Here is a 27559-nt window from a genome sequence, read left to right on the forward strand (position 1 = left end):
TCATGTCAACATTAATATTGACGTGTGTTTAATTCTGTGATTGATGTTGAGATGTGTGTTTGAGGTATTTAAAAAAAAAAAATTTTTATCTGACCCTGTGTAGTAGTAATCAGTCATCTTGTTCTGATTAATTGAGATCTCCATGTGGCTGCTGGTGGGGCCCCATCCTCCTCATCAGAGGACACCTGTTGACTACCTGCAGACTGCACAGTGCTGGGTGTGATTTCACTGAGGGAGGGGACTGATTATAAACCAGGCTCCAGCACTGCAGATGGATCTGTCTCTGTTCCTGTGTTGTGTTCCCATCAGCAGCCCAGTGTGCAGCTCAGACGCACTCTGATTGGAGCGCTCCCCACTGTCTGTCAGTCACATCTCGTACGTTTTGATAGTTTATCATCCTGCTGCAACCTCGTTGCTGTTTGTTTGGCCGTCAACTGGTTCGGTGCAGGGCTCGGCATCTGTCATGTGTGTCTGTGGCCTGTTGGGGACTTGTCACTGCAGGTGTGAAGAGAGCGTCTCTGTGGAGAAAGGTGTCGAGGACAGGCTCTAAGGCCTCTCTCTTCTTCCTGACACAGAATTTCACTCTTGAGATCATAAAATCACCCATCTGTCTTTGTGTGGTAAATGTATAATATAAATATTTATTTAGTAACATCTGAATGGACAATTTACATACTAGGTCTTAGTTTCATGGTACATTTTATGTTTACAGTATGTTAGTATCTCACAAAGTAATCAACCAAAGAGCAATATTACGCACAAAGAACCATGCACTGTACCCAAATAACAAATATAAATTAATTGTAACAATGTGTTATTAAACAAGACATAAACAAGACTATACTATCACCTCCCAACTGAAACTTCAACACTTTTTAGATTTCTGTAGTTTTTTAAACAAATAGTACTAATGAATGGCCACTGGACATGCAGTTGACTAAACATACAGTATATTCTTGGTGCCATTTGAAAGGAAACACTTTTTGAGGAAATGTGAAAGGAATGTAGGAGAATATAACACATTAGATCTGGTAAAAGATAATACAAAGAAAAAAACAAATGTTTTTTAACATTTTTTTTGTACTATCATCTTTGAAATGCAAGAGAAAGGCCATAATGTATTATTTCAGCCCAGGTGGAGTTTAGATTTTGGCCACTAGATGGCAGGAGTGTATGTGCAAAGTTTCAGACTGATCCAATGAACCATTGCATTTCTGTTCAAAATGTTGTACCAGGCTGCCCAAATGTGCCTAATTTGTTTATTAAACTGTGCACTCTCCTCAAACAATAGCATGGTATTCTTTCACTCTAATAGCTACTGTAAATTGGACAGTGCAGTTAGATTAACAAGAATTTAAGGTTTCTGCCAATATCAGATATGTCTATGTCCTGGGAAATGTTCTTGTTACTTACAACCTCATGCTAATCACATTAGCCTACGTTAGGGCAACCGTCCCGCAGGGGACCCACCAATCCTGAAGAAGTTTTAAGCCTGTCCTGGATCAGTAAGCACGTTCAAATTGAGCATGCTTTTTAGTTCAGCACAAAACTTCATCTATGTCGGGGAAACCAAGTGTAACATCTACCATTACTAGCATACTGATCTCTCCTCTCTTGATGCTTGGTGTCTCTGCTGTTCCTCTCCTTCACCACCCTGTGTTCTCTTTATGGTGAGGGAGGAGTCTTCAGAGAGTTGGTGGAACCGCCCTGGCTTTCACCTGCAGTCCCCTGACCCATCCACTAGAGAACAAGCCGAGAGGAAACACAGTCAGAGAGATGAGCATAACCAGGTTATATCAGGCAAGGGAATACAATCTGACAGCTGAATTGCACAAAGAGGGAAAAAGTCTGAGGTGAAATTTAATTGAGGTAAATAGAGACTGTGAGGCTGAAGTCACAATGCACTCTGTAGTTTTAATTCATCTTACAAAAAAATGTGTGTGTAGAACCCCTGTGGGTTCTGTCGTGCCTCTGTCTGAAAATCAATTGTCACCGCACTGTGTCTCCGAAATTCCTCCTCCGTTGAATAAGAAACATACTCTAAATAAACTGTCCTGCTTTCAAGAAACACAAAATCAGTAGGAAATAGCAAACATTTTTATTTTTTGCCCTTTTCTCTTTTCCTCCTAGATGGAATTTAACAGCCTAAAAAAGCAGCCCAGGGGAAGACAGGGAGCGAAAGAGAGATGTAAAGCACGGTTTAAATGGCTGTTTTAGCAGTTCTGTGTAGCGGGAGCACAACCTTGGCTCAAGTGGCCTGGGATGTGAATTATTGATGAGAACTGTCTGTGGCCTTGAGGGTCAGCGAGTCTTGCACTAAGATTTCCAAACACCAATCCATGAAAAGATACGAGCGAAAATAATGAAACGTCAAGTGTGTGTGTGTGTGTGTGTCTATAACAATAATAATTAGGTGGGTGCTTATTTTTGTCCGAGTGTGTGTATGTGTATGTGTGTGTGTGTGTGGTTTAATGGTTATTAAGCCTTATACTCAAAGAGCATCTTTCCATTCTTGAAGTAACACAAATAAGCTATAATCCCAAGCTTGAGTCCTCTGCTATGTCTTCTTCAGCTTAATAGGAGGAACAGGGTTGTATTCATTAGACGAAGACCGTGGCAAACAGTTGCAAAAACATTTTGCAATGGCAACCGTTTACTCCCAAAAAGTTGATATTGGACAAATTCAGGATGGTGCCTCCCCATATCATTCTGTTTGCTTTTGTTTGGTTCTGTTTGGTTCCAAGTGAATACACCCCAGTGCTTCTGACTGTGCAGCTACAATGATATCCAATGACAAGCACTTCAGTTATATCACTGTGTAGGCAACATTACTGTTCCAATTTCTGCTTTTAACCTCTCAGATGAATATGAATAGATTTGGTGTCAACAACTCCAAATAAATGTTGATCTATTTCTGGTGTCCATTAATGAGGGTGGAGGAGTAGTGTTTTTAAATAGCAATAAAGCCGCCTTCTCCGCTCCTCTCCCACTGCAGGAATGGATTGCTCTGATGATGGCACAAAAACAAGTCAAGCAGACATGTGTTTTATGTAATCCTGTGCTTGTGTTTTCTTGTCCCTATACAAGCCAGAGAAGTAGAGCTTTACCGCTTGCTGTCTACTTACACACACACACACACACACACACACACACACACACACACACACACACACACACACACACACACACACACACACACACACACACACACACACACACACACACACACACACACACACACACACACACACACACACACACACACACACACACACACACACACACACACACACATACCTCTACCAGGGGGTGCCAGTGGGCGATGGGCTTGCGAGGGTATGACAGCATCTCGTTCCAGTGGTCTCGGCCCAGGCTTTCCGCCTCATTGCCCACCCTACACACTCCAATGACCTCATTGTGACCTACCCTGTGAGAGGGGGGAAAAAACATATGGTCATTTTAAAACCTTTTGTTGTCCAACATCATGCTCCTTCGTGTAATTATTATAGTGATGTTCGGCAGATTATTTTTAACTCCTCTAATATTTATTCTGAACAGCATTTGGAGGAAAAGAGTCTGTACTCTGTGCTTTTTCGTCAGCATTTTTGTCTTGTAATGTTGTTTCCTCCTCTCTTGAATGCTAGCTGCTTTCCAGGCCAACGATCAACTAAAACATGTTACACTTAGGGAGTCTCAGCGATGTGCTTGTATAGGGGAGGAAACAGGATAATAAAGTTGAGGAGCTCAGGGCAAGGATTTCTTCCAGAGAGACATCAGGAATTGTAACATACTCTGTTTCATGGAAACATGGTTCTCTCAGGATATACTGTCTGAGTCCATACAGCCAGTTGGGTTCTCAGTTCATCGCGCAGAAAGGAATAAATATCTCTCCGGAAAGAAGGGTGGGGGTGTATGTTTCATCATTAACGACTTTTGGTGTTATTGTGATAACATACAGGAACTCAAGTCTTTTTGTTCACCCAACATAGAATACCTCACAATCAAATGCCGACTGTCTTATCTCCCAAGAGAATTCTCTTCGGTTATAGTCACAGCCGTGTATATCCCCCCTCAAGCCGATACCACGACGGCCCTCAAAGAACTTAACTGGACTTTATGCAAACTGGAATCCACATATCCTGAGGCCACATTTATTGTAGCTGAGGATTTTGTGAAAGCACATTTGAGGAAAAGGCTGCCGAAGTTCTATCAACACATTAACTGTAGTACTCACGTTGCTAAAACACTCGTTGCTACTCCAACTTTCTGGATGCCTACAAGGCCTACAAGGCCCTCCCCACCACCCTTTCAGCAAATCTGGTAATGACTGCATTTTGCTCCTTCCTTCCTATAGGCAGAAACTCAAACAGGAAGTACCTGTGCTAAGGACTATTCAAAGCTGGTCTGACCAATCGGAATTCACGCATCAAGATTGTTTTGATCATGTGGATTGGGATATGTTCCGGGTAGCCTCTGAGAATATTATCGAATTATACACTGATACGGTGACTGAGTTTATCAGGAAGTGTATAGGAGATGTTGTACCCACGGTGACTATTAAAACCCACCCCAACCAGAAACAGTGGATAGATGGCAGCATTCGCACAAAACTGAAAGCGGGAACCATCGCATTTAACAATGGCAAGGTGACCGGATCACGTGACCCTTGAACGAGATGGCCGCATGAACTAAGAGCTCCGCACACTCCATGTGCACACTCATTTAGCTTTAGTAAGAAAACGTCATGGCGGCTACAAAAGGCGACACTACAGTTGACATTTTTACCCGGACTCGAGTATTAGCGACGGAAAAAGCCTCCAAGAAGAAGCTAGCTTCAGAAAAAACTAGCGCCATTAGCCAGGAGCAAGAGAATCCGCTCCCCCACGAGGCACAACGAATGCCAACCTCGCACTCTGTCGAAGACATCCTTTCTGAGTTGAGATCCCAACGTACAGAACTAAACACCAAATTAGATGCCATTAACTCTCAGCTCAGTGCGATAGGGGGCAAGGTGAAAATCCTGGAAAACGCTTTGCCTGACATCAACAACAAGATAACCATAAACGCGGGGCGCCTGGACGAGGCAGAGGGTCGAATCCTATCCATGGAAAACATATTGACAGATGCCATGGAAACAATAGCATATGCTAAAATAGAAAATCGATCATCTGGAAGAGAAAACAGGGGGACCTGGAAAACAGGGGGCGAAGGAATAATTGTGTTCTATTCAATCTGGGCGAAAAAAGAAGAGGGAAACATGCCACTGATCCGCTACCTGCAAGACAAACTTCCCGAGTGGCTCCACCTGCCCACCGACAGGCCCATAGAACTCGAGAGAGCTCACCGAGCACTGAGGCCCCCACCAGCAGCCAGACAACCACCGCGCCCAATCACCATACGTTTCCTGAGATTCACCGACAAGGAACGAGTCCTACAGGCGGCGAAAAACAACACCATCACAGTGGGAAGCGCCAAACTCACTTTACACCAAGACCTGTCAGCTGGAATACGCCGAAAGCGCCGAGAATTTGACGAAGTGAAGAAATACTCCATTGTCCGAGGCATCTTCAGGGGATTCAAATACCCAAACGAGCTCAGGATTCTTCACCAAGGAGCCTTGCGACACTTCAAAACTCCCGAAGAGGCAAAACGTTTTTTGAAAGACAATCCTGGCCAATGAGAAACAGACCAATGACTAAATGCGATTAATGCCATTACTAAAGGAGGTAAGACGACATATAGCCGATATCCAGAGACCCACCCCCTAAATGTCATTATAGCCGTCCAATTTATATTTATTTTCCTTTAACTGAGAGGGATGGGCTGTATAGCCTAACCTAGGCCTACTAATGTTTCAGCCTACTTTTATCTCCCTGTTTTTTTGTTGTTGCTATTATTACTTGGGGTTCCCTATGTCCCTTGGGGGAGGTATATGTAGGCTGGGCTATTGATTTTATTTTCCTCCCCTCTTTTACTGTGGTCTGGACGAGGGCAACTGTGTTATTTACTCAATGTGGGGTGGAGAGGATGAGGCATTTCTTTGGTGGGGAGAGGGAGACGTTGTGCGTTGCTAACTGTTCCCGGTTTTTGTTTTATTCGGAACACAGAATTGAGACTGAGGGGGGGGGGGGGGTAATAGATCCAACGGGATGTGTCGAGTTGTTTGGGAACTCGGCTGAGGTGTTCAGAGATTATTATTTTATGTACACCATTTATTTTCCTTTTATGTGAACGCAGCTGTAATTACTATCCACTTTTACCCAGCGATGACTTGCACTAAAGTTCGATTACTGCTCGATGACGATGACTAGTACCTTAAATCTATTGACATGGAACTGCCATGGTCTAGGGCATGCAATAAAACGAAAAAAGATACTATGTGCTCTAAAAAAGGAAAAAGCAGACATTGCGCTATTACAAGAGACACACCTCTGTGATGCTGAACATGCCAAACTCCGCAGAGCTTGGGTGGGACAGGTGTATTTCTCATCTTTCAAATCAAACAGTAGAGGCACAGCCATACTTATCCATAAAAATGTTCCATTTATAATAGACAAAAACATATCTGATCAGGAGGGGAGATTTATTTTGATAACTGGGTCACTATACTGTCAACCAATTACTATATTAAACATATACGCTCCTAACACAGATACTCCTGCCTTCATGTAAAAAATTATAACCCTGTTCAATGAGCATTGTGTCTCCTTTGGCGTAGTGGCCGGAGATTTTAATTGTACCCTTAACCCAACCCTAGACAAATCATCTCAAGTCCCCACCACAAATCCTAGATCTGCAAAGATGTTGAACTCTCTTACTAAAGAGATGGGACTGATAGATATCTGGAGAGAGAATAATAGCTCATCTATGGACTATACATACTACTCTAATGTCCATAACACCTACTCCCATATAGATTACATTTTTATCCCAAAGAGTTTCATAAATTCAGCCACTTGTACAATCGGACCCATAGCACTTTCAGATCACGCCTTTGTCCACCTTCGCTTTGACCTCTGCAAAAACATCCCGAGGTCAAAGAGCTGGAAATTCAACACCTCCATGCTATCAAATGACGAGTTCCATACATTGGCAACTACATGGATAGACAACTACACACAAGACAATAAAGATTCTCCTGTTTCTCCGGCCACAATGTGGGACGCTGCTAAAGCCACACTAAAAGGTCATCTAATAGCATATGCTTCCTCTAAGAAAAAAGCAATGGAAGCACACATGCTAGATCTTGAGAGGGAGCTGGAATGCTGTGAAAAAATACATAAACAATCCCTAGACAGAACCTCCTGGAGTCATCTTAAAGCAGCCAAAGCCAAACTGAATTTGGACTACACTCGGGAGATTTAAAAAAAAGTTTTCTTTACTAAACGGAAATACCATGAGTATAGCAATAGGCCCAGTAGATTGCTTGCTTACCAATTAAAAAAGGAGCAGTCAGAGCGTACAATCATGGCTATCCGAACAGCAGAGGACGAGGTCACATATGACCCAAAAAATATCAATTTAACTTTTCATGATTTTTACTGCAAACTATATACCTCTGAGAGAAAACACACAGAGGCAGAACTCCACTCTTTCCTAGAGGGAATCTCGCTACCTAAACTATCAGAGACCGACCAGGAAGATCTCAACTCCCCCTTCACTCCTGAAGAGATCCTGGAGGCAATTACCTCCATGCCACCTAATAAGTCCCCAGGCCCAGATGGATTCCCCAGAGAGTTCTACAAAGCTTTTTGGCCCCAGCTCAGCCCTATCTTCATGCCAATGCTGGAGGATTTTTGCAAAAACGGAGTTCTCCCGGACTCCATGCACACAGCTCGCATTACAGTGTTGCTAAAAAAGGACAAGGACCCCCTATCCTGCTCGTCCTTCCGGCCCATAAGCTTGTTGGATTTCGACTATAAAATAATTACCAAATTGCTCGCCAAAAGACTAAACACTCTTCTTCCCAAAATAATAAAAGCGGACCAAACTGGATTTATTAGAGACAGATACTCTTCTGATAACATTCGCCGTCTTTTTGATATTATTGATCAAGTAAACGCACAAAAGACCCCTGTCCTGCTGGCTTCACTGGATGCTGAGAAGGCGTTTGACAGGATGGAGTGGAGCTTTCTGTTTTCAGTCTTAGAAAAGTTCAATATGGGCCCAAATTTTATTAAATGGATCAAATCACTATACTCTCATCCAAATGCCATGGTGACTACTAATGGACTGAACTCTGACAGATTCCCTCTGGAACGGGGAACAAGACAAGGGTGCTCGCTGTCCCCGCTGCTCTACTTGTTGGGGGCGGAGCCTCTGGCAGAGCTGATAAGGAGCAATCCAAGTATTATGGGTGTTTCTGCAGGTGGCCTGCAGCACAAGATTTCACTTTACGCGGATGATGTCTTGCTCTACATATCCAACCCTGAGAAATCCCTCCCTCTCATTTTAGACACAATTGCTCAGTATGGAAAGTTTTCAGGTTATAAGATCAATTTGAACAAATCCACTGTCTGCCCACTCAATATTACACTCACCAGCTCTATGAAGACACTTTGTCCTTTCCAATGGAAAACACAGGGGTTTCAATACCTCGGGATCTTCATAACACCAGATCTAAATAGCCTTTTTAAGGAAAATTATCTTCCACTCCTGGATCGAATCAAGAACGATCTCCAAACCTGGATCTCCCTCCCTAGCTTAGTAGGAAGAATTAATGTAATCCGTATGAACGTCCTCCCTAGACTGAACTACTTATTTCAGATGCTCCCATGCTATCTCCCAGTTTCCTTCTTCAAAACAACTAACCAAAGCATCACCAAATTTATATGGGGCAATAAAAAACCTAGGATCAAGTTTTCCACTTTATCAAAACCTGAATCTAAAGGTGGTCTTGCCCTTCCCTCCCTTCAATTGTACTACTGGTCTGCCCAAATCCGCAACATGCTAAACATGGATCACAAACAGACAAGAGTCAACGTGGATTCAGATAGAAGCCCAATCCTGTGGTTCATTGCCCTTAAGCTCAATTATATTCATTAATAACTTTAGTGAAGTGGGCAACATAGCCAAAACCTTTGCGATTTACAGCACCCTACTAGCATGGAGGGACTGTAAGAAATACCTGGGCATTTCCTCACAAATATGTTCTCACTCGCCTATAGTAGGCAACCCAGACTTGCCAAAAGCCCTGAGGGCTCAGGACCTTTTCAGACCTATTTCATCAGAAAACCACTACACTGAAATCCTTTCAAGAGCTCTGCAGTGAATTCGATGTGCCAAGATCCCATTTTTTTAAATATCTTCAAATTAGACATGTAATTTCTTCATTTACCTCCAAGAGGAGGTTTAGAACTAAAGCTAACTCTCTCTCCTCTGCTCTCATCCTTCTAGACCTATCGGCTGCCTTCGATACTGTGAACCATCAGATCCTCCTCTCCACCCTCTCCGAGTTGGGCATCTCCGGCGCGGCCCACGCTTGGATTGCGTCCTACCTGACAGGTCGCTCCTACCAGGTGGCGTGGCGAGAATCTGTCTCCTCACCACGCGCTCTCACCACTGGTGTCCCCCAGGGCTCTGTTCTAGGCCCTCTCCTATTCTCGCTATACACCAAGTCACTTGGCTCTGTCACAACCTCACATGGTCTCTCCTATCATTGCTATGCAGACGACACACAATTAATCTTCTCCTTTCCCCCTTCTGATGACCAGGTGGCGAATCGCATCTCTGCATGTCTGGCAGACATATCAGTGTGGATGACGGATCACCACCTCAAGCTGAATTTCGGCAAGACGGAGCTGCTCTTCCTCCCGGGGAAGGACTGCCCGTTCCATGATCTCGCCATCACGGTTGACAACTCCATTGTGTCCTCCTCCCAGAGCGCTAAGAACCTTGGCGTGATCCTGGACAACACCCTGTCGTTCTCAACTAACATCAAGGCGGTGGCCCGTTCCTGTAGGTTCATGCTCTACAACATCCGCAGAGTACGACCCTGCCTCACACAGGAAGCGGTGCAGGTCCTAATCCAGGCACTTGTCATCTCCCGTCTGGATTACTGCAACTCGCTGTTGGCTGGGCTCCCTGCCTGTGCCATTAAACCCCTACAACTCATCCAGAAGGCCGCAGCCCGTCTAGTGTTCAACCTTCCCAAGTTCTCTCACGTCACCCCGCTCCTCCGCTCGCTCCACTGACTTCCAGTTGAAGCTCGCATCCGCTACAAGACCATGGTGCTTGCCTACGGAGCTGTGAGGGGAACGGCACCTCAGTACCTCCAGGCTCTGATCAGGCCCTACACCCAAATAAGGGCACTGCGTTCATCCACCTCTGGCCTGCTCGCCTCCCTACCACTGAGGAAGTACAGTTCCCGCTCAGCCCAGTCAAAACTGTTCGCTGCTCTGGCTCCCCAATGGTGGAACAAACTCCCTCACGACGCCAGGACAGCGGAGTCAATCACCACCTTCCGGAGACACCTGAAACCCCACCTCTTTAAGGAATACCTAGGATAGGATAAAGTAATCCTTCTCACCCCCCTCCCCCCTTAAAATATTTAGATGCACTATTGTAAAGTGGTTGTTCCACTGGATGTCATAAGGTGAATGCACCAATTTGTAAGTCGCTCTGGATAAGAGCGTCTGCTAAATGACTTAAATGTAAATGATGTAAATGTAAACTCAGTTGAATGAAGTTGAAACCCTTCTTGTCACAGCACAATCCATTAAAGGCTAAATATCTTACATCTATAGACTCCTTTCTGAGAAAGGAAGCTCCTCCTTTACTCCTTTGAAAATGATCTGGGAAAAGGACCTTGGTCTGACTATCAGTGATGAGTTATGGGCGGAGGTTTGCGGCAGGGTATACTGCTCCTCTACCAGTGTAAAAATGAAAGAATCTAATTACAAATTTTTGTACAAATTTTATTATACTCCTTTGACACTCCATAGAATGAAAACAGATATGTCTCCTAACTGTAAAAGATGTACCTCTGAAAGTGGAACCTATATGCATGTATTTTGGAGCTCTTGGGAGATTGCCAGAATCTGGCAATTTATACATACTGCTGCACAGAAAATACTAGAGGTACAGTTTGATATGACCCCGTGTATCTATCTTCTTGATGCCCAGCAGGACTTTGTTCTTGATCCTGACAAAACAAAATTTGCTTGTGACTATTACATACTTTGCTAAGAAATTTATTCTTCTATTGTGGGCCTCTAATACCCCCCCTACATTTAAAATGTGGATTGACCAGATTGTTGACTTTCTTCCTCTTGAAAACCTCACTTATGACCTCCACAAGAGACAGCCCAAGTTTGATAGACTCTGGTCTCCACTATTCAACTATATTTCAAACTGGACAGAGTGAACGGGGTGACTAGGGAAATGCGCAGATACATGTTGTGTAAGGTGCTGTAAAACCTAAAAACGAATTATTGGCCCGTCGTCTCAGCGAATGCTTGAAATAGCTGATAAGAACCTTGATAGTGCTGCTGCAAGTGTTATATGTTTTTTTGTGTGTTTTTATTTTAATTTATTTTTTGAGTACGTGTGCGAATGTGTGTGTATGTATATGTATGTATGTATGTATATGTATGTATGTATGTATGTATGTATGTATGTATGTATGTATGTATGTATGTATGTATGTATGTATGTATGTATGTATGTATGTATGTATGTATGTATGTATGTATGTATGTATGTATGTATGTATGTATGTATGTATGTATGTATGTATGTATGTATGTATGTATGTATGTATGTATGTATGTATGTATGTATGTATGTATGTATGTATGTATGTATGTACCAAGGAAAATATATAGATTAAGAAAAATAAATGCTTTTATTTGAAAAAAAAAACAAAAAAAACAATGGCAAGGTGACTGGGAATACGGCCCAATACATACAGTGTGGTTATTCCCTCCATAAGGCAATCAAACAGGCAAAACGTTCACCTTTTCTGTGGCCGACGTGAGTAAGACATTTAAGCATGTTAACCCTCGCAAGGCTGTCGGCCAGACGGCCTCCCTAGCCATATCCTCAGAGCATGCGCAGACCAGCTGGCTGGAGTTTTTACGGACATATTCAATCTCTCCCTAACCCAGTCTACTGTCCACACATGCTTCAAGATATCCACCATTGTTCATGTACCCAAGAAAGCAAAGATAACTGAACCAAATGACTATCGCCCAGTAGCACTCACTTCTGTCATCATGAAGTGCTTTGAGAGACTAGTCAAGGATCATATCATCTCCATCTTACGTGACACCCTAGACCCACTTCAATTTGCTTACCGCCCCAATAGAACCACAGATGATGCAATCGCCATCGCACTGCACTCTGCTCTATCCCATATGGACAAGAGGAATACCTATGTAATAATGACTACAGCTCAGCATTCAACACCATAGTACCCTCCAAGCTCATCATTATCTTGAGGCTCAGTCTGAACCCCACCCTGTGCAACTGGGTCCTGGACTTTCTGACGGGCCGCCCACAGGTGGTGAAGGTAGGAAAAAACACCTCCACTTCGCTGATACTCAACACTGGGGCCCCACAAGGATGCATGCTCAGCCCCCTCCTGTACTCCCTGTTCACCAATGACTGAGTGGCCATGCATGCTTCCAGCTCAATCATCAAGTTCGCAGATGACACAACAGTAGTAGGTCCGATTACCAACAATGATGAGACAGGGAGGAGGTGAGGGCCCTGGGAGTGTGGTGCAAGGAAAATAACCTCTCAACCAACATCAACAAAACAAAGGAGCTGATTGTGGAATTCAGGAAACAGCAGAGGGAGCATCCCCCTATCCACATCGATGAGACAACTGTGGAGAAGGTGAAAAACTTCAAGTTCCTTGGCGTACATATCACTTACAAACTGAAATGGTCCACACACACAGACAGTGTTATGAAGAAGGCGCAACAGCGCATCTTCAACCTCAGGAGGTGGAATAAATTTGTCTTGGCACCTAAAACCCTCACAAACTTTTACAGATGCACAATTGAGAGCACCCTGTCGGGCTGTATCACTGCCTGGTACGGCAACTGCACCTCTCGCAAACGCAGGTCTCTCCCGAGGGGGGTGCGGTCTGCCCAACACATCACCGGGGGCAAACTACCTGCCCCCCAGCAATGCCAAAAATATTATCAAGGACAACAACCACCCGAGCCACTGCCTGTTCACCCCGTTATTATCCATAAGGCAAGGTCAGTATAGGTGCATCAAAGCCGGGACAGAGAGACTGAAAAATAGCTTCTATCTCAAGGCCATCAGACTGTTAAATTCTGTTAAATAGCCATCCTAGCACATTAGAGGCTGCTGTCCTATATACATAGACTTGGAATCACTAGCCACTTTAATAATGGAATACTACTCACTTTAATAATGTTTACATATTTTGCATTACTCATCTCATATGTATATATTGTATTCTATCCTATTTTACTGTTTCTTAGTCTATGCCACTCTGACATTGCTTGCCCAAATATTTATTCTTAATTCCATTCCTTTACTTTAGATTTGTGTGTATTGTTGTGAAATTGTTAGATATTACTGTTAGATTTTACTGCACTGTTAGAGCTGGAAACACAAGCATTTACCTACACCTGCAATAACATCTGCTAAACAAGCGTTTGTGACAAATAATATGTTATTTGATTTGTATACAGCAAAGATACTGTCCAATCAAAAGCGTGGTTTCGGAGTCCTTTTCAGTGGACCATAGTCACCACAACCTTGCAGACTATTTTCAGAATGAAAAACCCAAACTGCTGTCATAATTATAGGAAGTTCAGATCATAAAAAGCGTTACAAAAGAACATTTATTTACCGATCGTAGTCCATCACTGCTATTAGGAGACTGATCTGATCAATGTTCTCAGGAGGGACATCAAATACTATGGCTTCGTTGTAGACTGGATTCAGAGTGTTTCGCTTGGTGGATGTTTTCCTCTTCTTCAATCTCCTTCCCTCACACATCAAAGACACCTTCACATAAGGATCTAGAGAGAGTTGGGACACAGTGGAAAGGGTAGACCTATGGAGTAACACATGGGATGCATCCACACAGGCCTCTGGTCAAAGGTAGTGCAGTATACAGTTGAAGTCGGAAGTTTACATACACCTTAGCCAAATACATTTAAACTCAGTTTTTCACAATTCCTGACATTTAATCCAAGTAGAAAATCCCTGTCTTAGGTCAGTTACAATCACCACTTTATTTTAAGAATGTGAAATGTCAGAATAATAGTAGTGAGAATGATTTATTTCAGCTTTTATTTCTTTCATCACATTCTCAGTGGGTAAGAAGATTACATACACTCAATTAGTATTTGGTATCATTGCCTTTAAGTTGTTTAACTTGGGTCAAACGTTTCGGGTAGCCTTCCACAAGCTTCCCACAATAAGTTGGGTGAATTGTGGCCCATTCCTCCTGATAGAGATAGTGTAACTGAGTCAGGTTTTTAAGCCTCATTGCTTGTTCAGTTCTGTCCACAATTTTTTTATAGGATTGAGGTCAGGGCTTTGTGATGGCCACTCCAATTCCTTGACTTTGTTGTTAGGGAAGTGCTCCCGCTGTGGGAACATCAATCAGCGGAAATTTCAAGTGCGCCACGTATAGTTTTTGATAAAACTCAAACTTTCATTAAAATGCACATACAATGTACTGAATTAAAGCTACACTCGTTGTGAATCTAGCTACCGAGTCAGATTTGCAAAATGCTTTTCGGCGAAAGCATGAGAAGCTATTATCTGATAGCATGCACCCAAAAGTACTGGAACTTCATCTAAAACGACAGATTTTGCGGTAGCCGGTCCTAACCAAAACTCAGAAATAAAATATAAAACATTCATTACCTTTGACGAGCTTCTTTCTTGGCACTCCTAGATGTCCCATAAACATCATTTTGGGTCTTTTTTCGATTAAATCGGTCCATATATAGCCTAGATATCGATCTATGAAGACTGTGTGAACAACAAAAAAATATCGTTTTCTAACGTAACGTCATTTTTTAAAATTAAAAAAGTTGACGATAAACTTTCACAAAACACTTCGAAATACTTTTGTAATGCAACTTTAGGTATTAGTACACGTTAATAAGCGATAAAATTGATCACAAGGCGATGTATATTCTATAGGTGTCCGTCAGGAAATAATCTCAACCAAAATATCCGGTCGGATACCTGAAGAAAAGGGCTGTCTCTTCTTCGTTTGACCAAGAAACAAATCGTAGGCAAATGACAAGACTGTTGACATCGTGTGGAAGCTGTAGGTATTGCAACCTCGACGTCATTTAATCTAGGTCATCTTTAACAATTGGTTGAAGAGGCGCATGGATATTTTTTTCCATTTTCAGTGATCAGATTTTCCTGCACTTTTCGATGAAACACACGTTCTGTTATAGTCACAGCCGTGATTTAACCAGTTTTAGAAACGTCTGAGTTTTTTCTATCCACACATACTAATCACATGCATATACTATATTCCTGGCATGAGTAGCAGGGCGCTGAAATGTTGCGCGATTTTTTACAAAAAGCTGAGAAAATTCAGAGCTTCCTTAACAGGTTTTAAGCCATTTTACCACAACTTTGGAAGTATTCTTGGGGTCATTGTCCATTTGGAGGACCCATTTGCGACCAAGCTTCAACTTCCTGACTGATGTCTTGAGATGTTGCTTCAATATATCCACACATTTTTCCATCCTCATGATGCCATCTATTTTGTGAAGTGCACCAGTCCCTCCTGCAGGAAAGCACCCTCACAAAATGATGCTGCCACCCCCGTGCTTCACGGTTGGAATGGTGTTCTTCGGCTTGCAAGCCTCCCCCTTTTTCCTCCAAACATAACGAAGGTCATTATTGCCAAACAGTTCTATTTTTGTTTCATCAGGCCAGAGAACATTTCTCCACGATCTTTGCCCCCATGTGCAGTTGCAAACCGTAGTCTGGCTTTTTTATGGCGGTTTTGGAGCAGTGGCTTCTTCCTTGCTGAGCAGCCTTTCAAGTTATGTCGATATAGGACTCGTTTTACTGTGGATATAGATACTTTTGTACCTGTTTCCTCCAGGATCTTTACAAGGTCCTTTGCTGTTGTTCTGGGATTGATTTGCACTTTTCGCACCAAAGTACGTTCATCTCTAGGAGACAGAACGAGTTTCATTCCTGAGCGGTATGACGGCTGTGTGGTCCCATGGTGTTTATACTTGCGTACTATTGTTTGTATCTTCAGTCGTTTGGAAATTGCTCCCAAGGATGAACCAGACTTGTGGAGGTCTACAATTTCTTTCTGAGGTCTTGGCTGATTTCTTTTGATTTTCCCATGATGTCAAGCAAAGAGACACTGAGTGTGAAGTTAGGCCTTGGAATACATCCACAGATACAGATCAGAAGCTTCTATGACATCATTTTCTGGAATGTTCCAAGCTGTTTAAAGGCACAGTCAATTTAGTATATGTAAACTTCTGACCCACTGGAATTGTGATACAATGAATTATAAGTGAAATAATCTATCTGTAAACAATTGTTGGAAAAATTACTTGTGTCATGCACAACGTAGATGTCCTAACCGACTTTCCACAACTATAGTTTGTTTACAAGAAATTTGTGGAGTGGTTGAAAAAATGAGTTTTCATGACTCCAACCTAAGTGTACAGTATGTAAACTTCCGAATTCAACTGAATAGGGAATAGGGTGCCATTTCAGACGCTTCAATAGTTATGGTCCATTGATATGTTTCGTCATGCCTTCTACTTATTGGGCCATATTATTAAAAGACAGGGAGACAGAAATGACCATTCCATTTCATATACTAGTCTGTCATATAATTTATCCATCCAGTGATGACTAAGCAGAATCCACATCACATTTGTACCCCAGTCCCCACATTAAGGACCCCCTACCTGAGGCTCCAGTGATGTCCATGGCTTTGAGGTTCCTAGCCTTGATCATTGTGATGGTCAGCCTTCCAGCCGTTGGTAGGTAACACAGGGAGAACATGAGATCTCCCAAGTCCACATTGTCCTACAAAGCAACGAAAACATCAGTGAAATGTTCAGTAACTGAATGTCTCATGATGTCACCATATAGTTCTGGCATCGCTGTTAGAGATTCCGCTGGTTTACAGTGGACTATGTGAACAGTCGGGACCTCAACTTACTGCTGAGAGTTAGAATAATAGAATGGACAATGTGCAATGTCTAAGCTTGGTTGTGCATCAGCAGTTTTCATCTTGTTATATGTCACTCATTGACAATCACTCAATTAACCCAAGTCAGTAAAAATGTTTTTATTGGTACTGCTTAGTGTACTTAGACTAGCCAATTACTGACAGGGCACACAGTGCACGTGACCAGAGGCCCTGACCTCCAGGGGGCCCCCATTTATTTTATTCGTTTCTCTCAATCAGATATCCTATTAACATGGCATAAGACATGGGGAAATGTGTAGAATTCCAGGGAATTGGCTGTAAAATTGCAACAACAAAAATAACAGTAAAGCCAACCGATTTGTTTACCTTTTGTGAATAAAATATTATTTTCTGCTTACATATCCCTCTGTACGTATTAAATTATAGTTTTGAATCCCGGTGCCGAGGTAATGTGCGTAAATGTGTAGCGGCTACTGTAATAGGCTGTGTGTTTGTAGATCGACTGAGGTGATTGAAGTTACAGCAACCAATGTGATAATCACTGGGGTTATTGTCGCTGGTTTTGCTGGCTACGGCCCTGCGTATGCAAGTGAACAGGAAGAGAAGCGCTCCAATTATCACCTCTGAAAATAGCATGTCTGTGAGAGAGTGATGTGTTCGTTAGACACAATCAGCACTCACAAGGTTAGTTACCGGCATTGACTATGAAGGCCACGAGTCTCACCTCTAGTTGAGGCATGCACCTCACGTTGTACTGTAACCCTGACAAACCTGTTACCACTGTAAGTTTCTCTCAGCATGAGGTAGGAGCAGGAAACACCCAACATAGTTAAGATGCAGACTACCGGACCATAAACTTGGTCAGAGCCCCTGGTTTTAGAAGCTGGGAGCCTACTGTAAATAAGCAGCATCTCCAGGCTTGGCTGACACTAGCCTGACATCTGAATTAGTCTTTGTGTGCGCGTGCATGTGCATGCGCGTGTGTGCTCCTCAGCCCTGAGCTGTATGGGCCTGTTATAACAGATCATTCTCCCTGTGTGAAAGTTCCCGTTGGCAGGCCCCTGGGCTCAGTGGGAAGCCGCAGTATTCTGCATCAGCAGGAAAGGTCAGTGCAGCTCTCCACAGAGAACCGCTCATTATCAGGTCTGGCTTGGTCACCAGCCTGGTCAGTGCTCAGTCCCAGTCTCACACAGACACAGCTTCTCCCCGAGAAGCTATCTAGCTCACACCCTGCTGGAGCTCGTTTGCCAGGGCTATCAGGCCTTTCTGCCTAGCTGCCATGGCTTTGACAAGCCCATTGTCAATAGTGGCAACAGGTTTTAGTTCTCCAGATAGCAGAGGTTTACCAGAGTTTTCCCCCCCTAGCTTATGACATGTTCATATCCTGGGTTGGGGGCCCCACAGTTACTGTGCTCTCTGTGGGTTGGGTTTTACTAGGTGGATATGTTCAATGATGAAGTTATTAATGAAGTTTGAATACAGTGCCTTCATAAAGTATTCAGATTCCTTGACTTTATTCACATTTTCCTACCTTACAGCCTTGTTCTAAATTGATTAAATAAATAAAAAAATCCTCACCAATCTACACACAATACCCCATAATGACAAAGCGAAAACAGGTTTTGAGAAATAATTGCAAATGTATAAAATGGGTGCTCAGGTGCATCCTGTTTCCATTGACCATCCTTGAGATGAGTCCACCTGCGGTAAATTCAATTGATTGGACATGATTTGGAAAAGCACATACCTTATATAAGGTCGCACAGTTGACAGTACATGTCAGAGCAAAACCAAGCCATGAGGTCGAAGGAATGTTCCGTAGAGCTCCGAAACAGGATTGTACCAACAAATTGCTGCAGCATTGAAAATCCACAAGAACACAGTGGCCTCCATCATTCTTAAATGGAAGAATTTTGGAAGCACTAAGACTCTTCCTAGAGCTGGCCGCGTGGCTAAACTGAGCAATCAGGGGAGAAGGACCTTGGTCAGGGAGGTGACCAAGAACCCGATGGTCACACTGACAGAGCTCTAGAGTTTTTCTGTGGAGATGTGAGAACCTTCCAGAAGGAAAACAAACTTGGCAGCACTCCACCAATCAGGCCTTTATGGTATAGTGGCCAGACAGAATCCACTCCTCAGACAGAATCCACGCCTCACTCCTTTTGGAGTTTGCCAAAAGGCACCTAAAGACTCACAGACCGTGAGAAACAAGATTCTCTGGTCTGGTAAAACCAAGATTCAACGCTTTGACCTGAATGCCAAGCGTCACATCTGGAGGAAACCTGTCACCATCCATTCAGTTAAGTATGGTGGTGGCAGCATCATCCTGTGGGGGTGTTTTTCAGTGGCAGGGACTGGGAGACTTGTCAGGATCGAGGCAATGATGAACGGAGCAAAGTACAGAGAGATCCTTGATGAAAACCTACTCCAGAGCGCTCAGGACCTCAGACTGTGGCAAACATTTTCCTTCCAACAGGACAACGACCCTAAGCACACAGCCACGACAACACAGGAGTGGCTTCGGGACAATTCTCTGAATGTCTTTAAGTGGCCGAGCCAGAACCCAGACTTGAACCCGATCGAACATCTCTGGAGAGACCTGAAAATAGCTGTGCAGCATCGGTCCCCATCCAACCTGACAGATCTTGGGAGGATCTGCAGAGAAGAATGGGAGAAACTCCTCAAATAAAGATCTTGCCTAGCTTGTAGCATCATATCCAAAACAACTCGTGGCTGTAATTGCTGACAAAGGTACTTCACCAAGGTACTGAAAAAAGGGTCTGAATGCTTATGTAAATGTGATATTACTGGGGAGTTTTCTTCAGACATATGCAAATATTTTTGAACCTGTTTTCGCTTTGACATGATGGTGTATCGTGTATAGATTGATGAGATTATTATTTTAAAAAATCAATTTTAGAATAAGGCTATAACCTAACAAAATGTGGATAAAGTCAAGGAGTCTGAATACTTTCCGAAGGCACTGTATATTGAAATGCAATCACAGCTACATTTGTGCTCACTGCTAACTCACAACAACCATGAACCTCAATTGGAAAATGTTTTTCTGTATGAATAGAGCCCAAATAGACTCCAAAGTTAATACTAACGTTTAAGAATAACAACACATGCTGTCTGATATGCTGCATTGTTCTAATGTTCTGTACATGAAAATGCGTGTTACTATAAATGGCTCAATTCACACAGTTAGCTACTTACTTTGATGTTCCATTTAAAAGTGTCTGTGTAAAACACCTCACATCATATCCAACAGAGATCAGTGGACATGGTTGCTAATGACTTGAACTACATTTACATTTACATTTAAGTCATTTAGCAGACGCTCTTATCCAGAGCGACTTACAAATTGGTGCATTCACCTTATGACATCCGGTGGAACAGTCACTTTACAATAGTGCATCTAAAACTTAAGGGGGGGGGGGGGTGAGAGGGATTACTTATCCTAATAATAATGGGTGCGACTTGTTCCGCTATACTTTGCGCATTATAAATCATGTCCTGCAAGGAATGACTTTGGTTTGTTGTTGGATATTTGTTTTTTAGACAACATCCTTGATAGGGACATTGAATGTAATAGTGGAAAATGTACAATTGGCACATCCATTCAAGCATCAATAAGTCCTCTATGTGGATGATTGAAATTACAGATCTAAAGCGATCTATCACTGCTCTCTGGCCTGTGTCCAAAATCACTGTAAATGTAATCAAACAAAGGCATTGATTTATCAAGGCTGTCAACATAGGGCAAGACACCACAGTGACCTCTAACCTACAGTAGATCATCATTGGTCCACACCTTGCTACACTGACCTGGTCACTCAGAAGGCGCGGCAGGAGGTCTCCATCGTAAAGTGGTATATACCGCGCGTGCGCACACACACACACACACACACGCAACCTCCCCACACATACTCACAAAGCGATTAGGGGTGGACCATGTAGCCCATCCCTCTCAGGCTAAATAATCCAATTACCCACTTCCATTTGCAGACTATAGGATAACAGTCTCCTCCATCCATTGAAGTACTTAAATCAAGTCAGTGGTGGAATTATCGTCACTTGTTCTCTTTCAATGAAATTAAACTGGAGCTCTAAAGGCCCCCAATATGGCTGGAGAGAGAAGGCTAACAGTCTATCTTGTGTAATTATCCATCTTTCACCTTCCCCCCTAGGATCTCTCTCTTTTAAGGGCCTCTTAACATACAGGGTTTGCTACTACCATGTTTGTAGAGAGAAACAGAGGGAGACAAAGAGGGAGGGAGATAGAGAGGGAGGTGAAAATGGCTTTGCAATAGCCAACACGTGTAAGACCATGTCTTGGCATGTCATCCTATTACGTCAGCAGACAGTAAGTCAGCAGCTGTGGAACGACATGATTCAGCACTTTAAATGTGTTTCACTGGGCTTCTAAATGAACACAGACACAATCAGGGTAAACAAACACATTTCAATCACTCATAAATGTAGTACTCATGTAATAATAACGGACTTTGGAATGATTCTGTTGTCATCTTGAAAAAGTAGTTTGTTATTGTTGCAAACCCATTTTATCTTTCCCCCCTTCTTCATCAGTCATTCCTCAAGTTTTATATTCAGCCCATGTCTGTTTCCACAATGCAGATCAATAAAACATAACGTAAGGAGATGTGACGTGCTCATTACTTAGACCACTGCACCACTGGAGGCTCCCGAGTGGTGCAGTGGTCTAAGGCACTGCATCGCAGTGCTAGAGGCATCACTACAGACCCTGGTTCGATCCCGGGCTGTATCACAGCCGGAAGTCCCATAGGGCGGTGCACAATTGGCCCAGTGTCGTCCGGGTGAGGGGAGGGTTTGGCCAGGGGGAGGCGGTCATTGTAAATAACAATTTGTTCTTAACTGACTAGCCTAGTTAAATAAAGATAATATTAAGCTGCAGTGATGGTTATTGTGGAGCTAGGTAGTAAACCTGCTGCATTGGATCAAGCCACCCACATATTTTTATTTTTTTACATTTATGTCATTTAGCAGAAGCTTTTATCCAGAGCGACTTACATGAGCAATTGTGGTTAAGTGCCTTGCTCAAGGGCACATCAACAGATTCTTCACCTAGTCAGCTCAGGGATTCGAACCAGCAACTTTTCAGTTACTGGCCCAATGTTCTTTACCGCTAGGCTACCTGTCGCCCAAGTTGGCTCACATTAATACTATCGACTGCCATTGCAGGGAAACAACCTTAGTTATAACAGAGACCAACCAGGGCCAACCCTGCGTAGCTTCAATGGCGAGCCAGCAGTGGGATGCAGGGTGGTATGCCGCTGGCCTAAACCACCAGTGATTCTGTTCTGTCGTCTAGTAGTTTAATTCAACCCTCATAAAGGTGGATTTGAGACCTGCTTGTAGAAGCTTACATAGATCATGTAAATGATTTAGAGCTGGTCACTTGTATGGGTATTTGTATAGCTCTCTGTCCCTGGAAGGTGTCCTGTATTTTAGAGGTATGTTAAAAACATGTAATAAACATGCTACATGACTTGTAATTGATGTTATCTAAGAAGTAGATGGTGGATTATTCTTGACCCCGTTCATATGGTCCTACAGTTCAGTTACGGAGATGTACCACTTCAATGTCAGACTTGATGCCGGTTTACACTTTGTATGTTACATATTGGATGTTTGAAACCCAACTTAGCGCTGAGGTATGATTTATGCATAGACTAGTGGTTGGACTTGTGATGTCACATGCTCTGTTTCCCAGAAGGGCTGGCCCAGTTCTGGGATGGAGAGTGGCTGTGTGTGTGTGTGGCTATGTGTGAGTGTGTGCGTGTGATGTTTGTGTTTCCTAGATGCTCTGGGTTGCATCCCCAGATACTTTGAAGCTCCCCAGTTAGCTCACCCATGTCACACAGGTAAATCTAGGACTCTGTCCGAGCACCCCCCCCCCCCCCCCCTTGGGCGCAAGTTTTTTGCCCTAACACTACACCGCTGATTCAAACAACCAAACCATCATCGAGCTTTGATTATTGGTTTCAGCCGTGTAGTGCTTGGGCAAAAACTAAAACTCGTACCTGGGTGGGCCCCAGGACCGAGTTTGGAAACCCTGACCTATGAAGTCGCCAAGTTTGACAGCCTTGATACAAAATACTAGCTTCAGACCTATTCATTGTATTATTCTGAGCCTAATTTGTAACGCCAAACACAGGAGATGAGAAGCAGGTACAGGGAGTGAACCATGTAATATAGACGGACATGTAACGGAACAAGAACAGCGTCTGGACATAAACACGACAAACAATGCTACTACAGGGAACAACACAGAGGAGCAGACATATATGCAGGGGCAATCAACAAAGTGAGGGAGTCCAGGTGAGTCCAATGAGCGCAGCTGCGCATAATGATGGTAACAGGTGCGTATGATGACAGGAGCCTGGCGCCCTCAGGGGGGAGCAGGCATGACATAATCAGGGAAAGGGGGGATAGCTAGTCAGTTGTACAACTGAATACATTCAACTGAACTGTGTATTCCACATTTAACCCAACCCCTCTGAATCAGAGAGGTGCGGGGGCTGCCTTAAAAAACATCCATGTCTTCGGGCACCTGGGGAACAGTGGGTTAACTGCCTTGCTCAGGGGCAGAACAACCTATTTTTACCTTGTCATCTCGGGGATTCAATCCAGCAACCTTTGAGTTACTGGCCCAGCGCTCTAAACACTAGGCTATTCCCACATGTTTGATGAACTCAAACACTACTTGTTGACGGGAAGTAAAAATGAACCCATCTAAAAAAAAGAAGTGGCCCTCAAGAGAGACAGTATAGAGATATATCACTGAGACATCGCTCAGACTACAGTCCTCCCTTGAGACTGCAGACAACCTACACTCCTTCAATGACACCACAAGTCCTTATTTCCACAGTGAGACTCCAATGAGACTGACATCGTTTGAGACCGCACTTTGACCAATTGAGACTTTCTGACATCAGTGAGAGTCCAGCGAGATTCCATCAGACGGGTGAGACCTTCAGTATGTCACACCTCACAGATACCTAATGGGATCCATGTGAATAATGGAGAGAGGAGCTCCAGCTTTGTATCCTTGTGTCAAAGCAGCCACTGCTGCCAACTCAGACGTATGTCTCCACTCCATGTGTTTCCTTGTGTGGTCATGTATTATTCATTCCATCTAAGTATCATTTTATGTTAGTCTTCTTTTTTTTATTAAACCAGAGGGGGGGGGGGATTCTGTGGGGACAGGCATACTTACACTTTGGTATCTTCCTCCCTGCCTTGCCGTTACATGGCCTTTACACATTGTTTTTATTGTTTGGACAATTTTTGGTAGCCCTGAGGGGAGGGCAGAGCTGGTTCCGATATGCTTCTAAGGGTTTAACTCTTTCCAGTCCCACTCCTAAACTGACATAGGTGAATGATCAGGGACCAGAACTGAAGTGACTTCCAACTAAACTCTCTCAAATAATGTACCCTTATTCACTACCTCATTTCAAGTCACAGCGTTGCATTTATTGTTGCATGTCCACGTACCCAAGCAGATATTATGATACTGTACCGAGACTGATATAGAGGTTAGCTCACCGAGGTGACGTACTGGATGTCCCTACAGAGTTTAGTCTCTCTGGGGAAGTCTGCAAGGTCCAGGAAGTTATCCACCTGCACCTGGCCAATGATGTCGTGGCGGGAGAAGCGGTCAAAGTCGTAGACGCTGAAGTGCAGTTTGCGTGTGGGCAGCTCAGTGTAGGCCACAGGGAACAGGAAGACCTCGTCGAACACGGGGTTGAGGGTCTTGCGGTGCACCTTGGTCTGGTGCTTGGTCTTGCGGTCGGGGAGCAGGTAGATTTTGACGTAAGGGTCAGAGGTTCCTGAGAAATCCTTGGCCGGTAAATCCTGGGCCTTGTGGATCTTGATGATGAGCTGCTCCAGGTCACAGTCGAACTTGAGGATGAAATGTATGCGGCCGCAGCTGTCCGTCTTCCTGCCGTCGTCCGTGTCCACAGAGCGTTGCTTATAGAGCTCGGGTTTGATCCGGCCCAGAGTGGCCAGGACTCCTGTCTCTGGAACTGGCCAATGTTGAAGTCTGGGTTGGATAGGTTCATTTGGCGGCGGATGGAGTTGTGCCTGCAGAGGGTAGAGAAAACAGTTATCATTAGCTATAGACACAAAGCAACATGGTTAGTGGAATTGACTTTTTTTCTGTGCTGCGGGACTGACCGGACAGAGGAGGTGGGCTCAGTGATCTGGCGCTGCACGCGGGTGATGTGGCGGACATGGTTCTCCTTGAGCTTGGACTGGGCCTCCAGGGGGATGTCTGGGGATGTGTGGCTGATCTTCATGATTGCCTCGGGGACTACCAGGCCTGAAGGCTCCTTGACACAGTCTTCACTGTACTCATTCTCCACCCCATCCACCTCCATCATGACTGGCTGCTGGTCCCCCTGGCCATCCTTCAGGCCACTGGCGAGGCCACGGTCGCGCCATGGCACCCAGCACAGCTTCCACGAGACAAAAAGCGAGACCCCGAAAAGGGCTAGGCCACAGGTGGTCACCACCAGAGACAGTAGGCTCACTGACACATCTGCAATAGACAGACCCAGGGAGAGAAACACGTTAGCAGGGAACTCTGGGACGATATATTTTGTGTTGATAGCAAGATATTATAACATGCTAACAACTTTTCTTTCAATCTCTCCCAATGTGCTGCTCAAATTGATATTGTACAAACGTTAGTATTAGTATGACAGACATGACAATTGTTTCCATTAGCAAAGGAAGAGAAACTCATCAGATTAGGTAGCATTTCTCAGTTCAATCAACATGAACTCATCGGTAAGTGCTCTCATCTCAAATATCCGCTCACAGATAGTAAAAGGGAAGTGGTTGGTGTCTGGAATAACCTGGTGTATTCCACCGGAATATGTTATGTTTCTCAGAAAGAGCATCTCACTATCTGATGAATGAGCTCACTCTGTCTCCATGTCTCCTCTCCAATACCCAGTCATTACGAATCAGGCCATGCAGACACAGAGAGGGCTTTTAGTCCACAGTGAATAAGCCCTTGTCAGAGTGTCCTGCCACTAGCTTCCCATCAGATCGACTGTCTACATTGTCTGTACCTGGACCATGTGTCCTCTCGACCGTACTTCCCTGTCATTATCTAGACCAGTGGAGGGAAATGGAGCCTCATGTGATGTTGAGTTATTCCTCCCACCAATCCATCCTGGTTGGGCTTTACCCATGAGAAGATGTGGGATCCACAGGCTCATTGGGCTGGCCCACATACTGCACTGGAAACCAGCTGGGTCTTTTGCGCTAAGCCACAGAGATAGATGGCATTTTTTGAGGATTCACTCATCTAGTTATTCATCTGCTATTTTGACAACCTTTGGTACATCTCAATGTGGCTGTTCTAAAAAGCAAAAATGTATTCAAGATAAAATATCAGAGACGCTATATGAGTTCGTAAGCAGAATATCTCTTGCCCATGCTCATTGAATGCATGGAATGATAAACATTGTGACTATGTGTGTTGTCCCACCAAACTCCCAGCCCTGCTGGGACAACTGCACTTCCTATCCTAATACTGACAAAGTGCCATCAACACAATGAGTTCTAAACACCACTCACTTTAATTGATTCTGCAGCTCAATCAATTACAAACAGGACACATGTCTAAAGTTTGAACTTTCTCAAAGCAACACTGTCTGAAAAGTTCAATAAGCATGGGCTGATTTACTTTAATTATCAATATTGTATTATTCAAATACCCAGCAACCACCCAACACTGCACTGCCACTCCCACACACATGTACATGCACACACACACACACACACACACACACACACACACACACACACACACACACACACACACACACACACACACACACACACACACACACACACACACACACACACACACACACACACACACACACACACACACACACACACACACAACCCAAATGTGTAAACATGCTGATTTGTGCGAATTCTTAAATTATATTTGCATTCAGTGTTATTGTTATTTATAGTTTGTTAACAAGAAATCTGCAGAGTGGTTGAAAAACAGATTAATGACTCCAACCTAAGTGTATGTAAACGTCCAACTTCAACTGTATAGGATTTAAATGCTGCAATATGTAAACAATTGTGATTTCTAGTAGGCCTATGCATATTCAATGTGCTGTGTAGGTGATATAATGCAGTGGTTCCCAAACTGTGGGTCGGGACCCACTTGTGGGTCTTGGCAGGAGTCCATGTAGGTCGCAAGGATGACATTGGCATCATTTTCAAACTAGCCAAACACAGCCTGGTCCAGGCCAATTGATGCAAGCCTCTGAATAAGTAATGAGTGATCCACATTATCGAAGGAATTTAGACAGGTCAATAAAA

General features: G+C 43.7%; 1 protein-coding gene across 1 annotated transcript in view; it reads right to left on the reverse strand.

Annotated features, from left to right (window-relative positions):
• Positions 1 to 1369: 1369 nt before the first annotated feature.
• Positions 1370 to 27559, reverse strand: part of LOC123993003 (synaptotagmin-9-like) — a 56394-nt gene continuing 30204 nt past the window's right edge. The window contains 7 exon segments of the mRNA XM_046294732.1: positions 1370 to 1740; positions 3298 to 3427; positions 13835 to 14006; positions 16905 to 17025; positions 24746 to 25212; positions 25215 to 25285; positions 25379 to 25742. Coding sequence (XP_046150688.1) covers positions 1666 to 1740; positions 3298 to 3427; positions 13835 to 14006; positions 16905 to 17025; positions 24746 to 25212; positions 25215 to 25285; positions 25379 to 25742 — 1400 coding nt within the window. The 3' untranslated portion in view covers positions 1370 to 1665.

This window comes from Oncorhynchus gorbuscha, linkage group LG02 (genome assembly GCF_021184085.1).
Source record: "Oncorhynchus gorbuscha isolate QuinsamMale2020 ecotype Even-year linkage group LG02, OgorEven_v1.0, whole genome shotgun sequence".
NCBI lineage: Eukaryota > Metazoa > Chordata > Actinopteri > Salmoniformes > Salmonidae > Oncorhynchus > Oncorhynchus gorbuscha.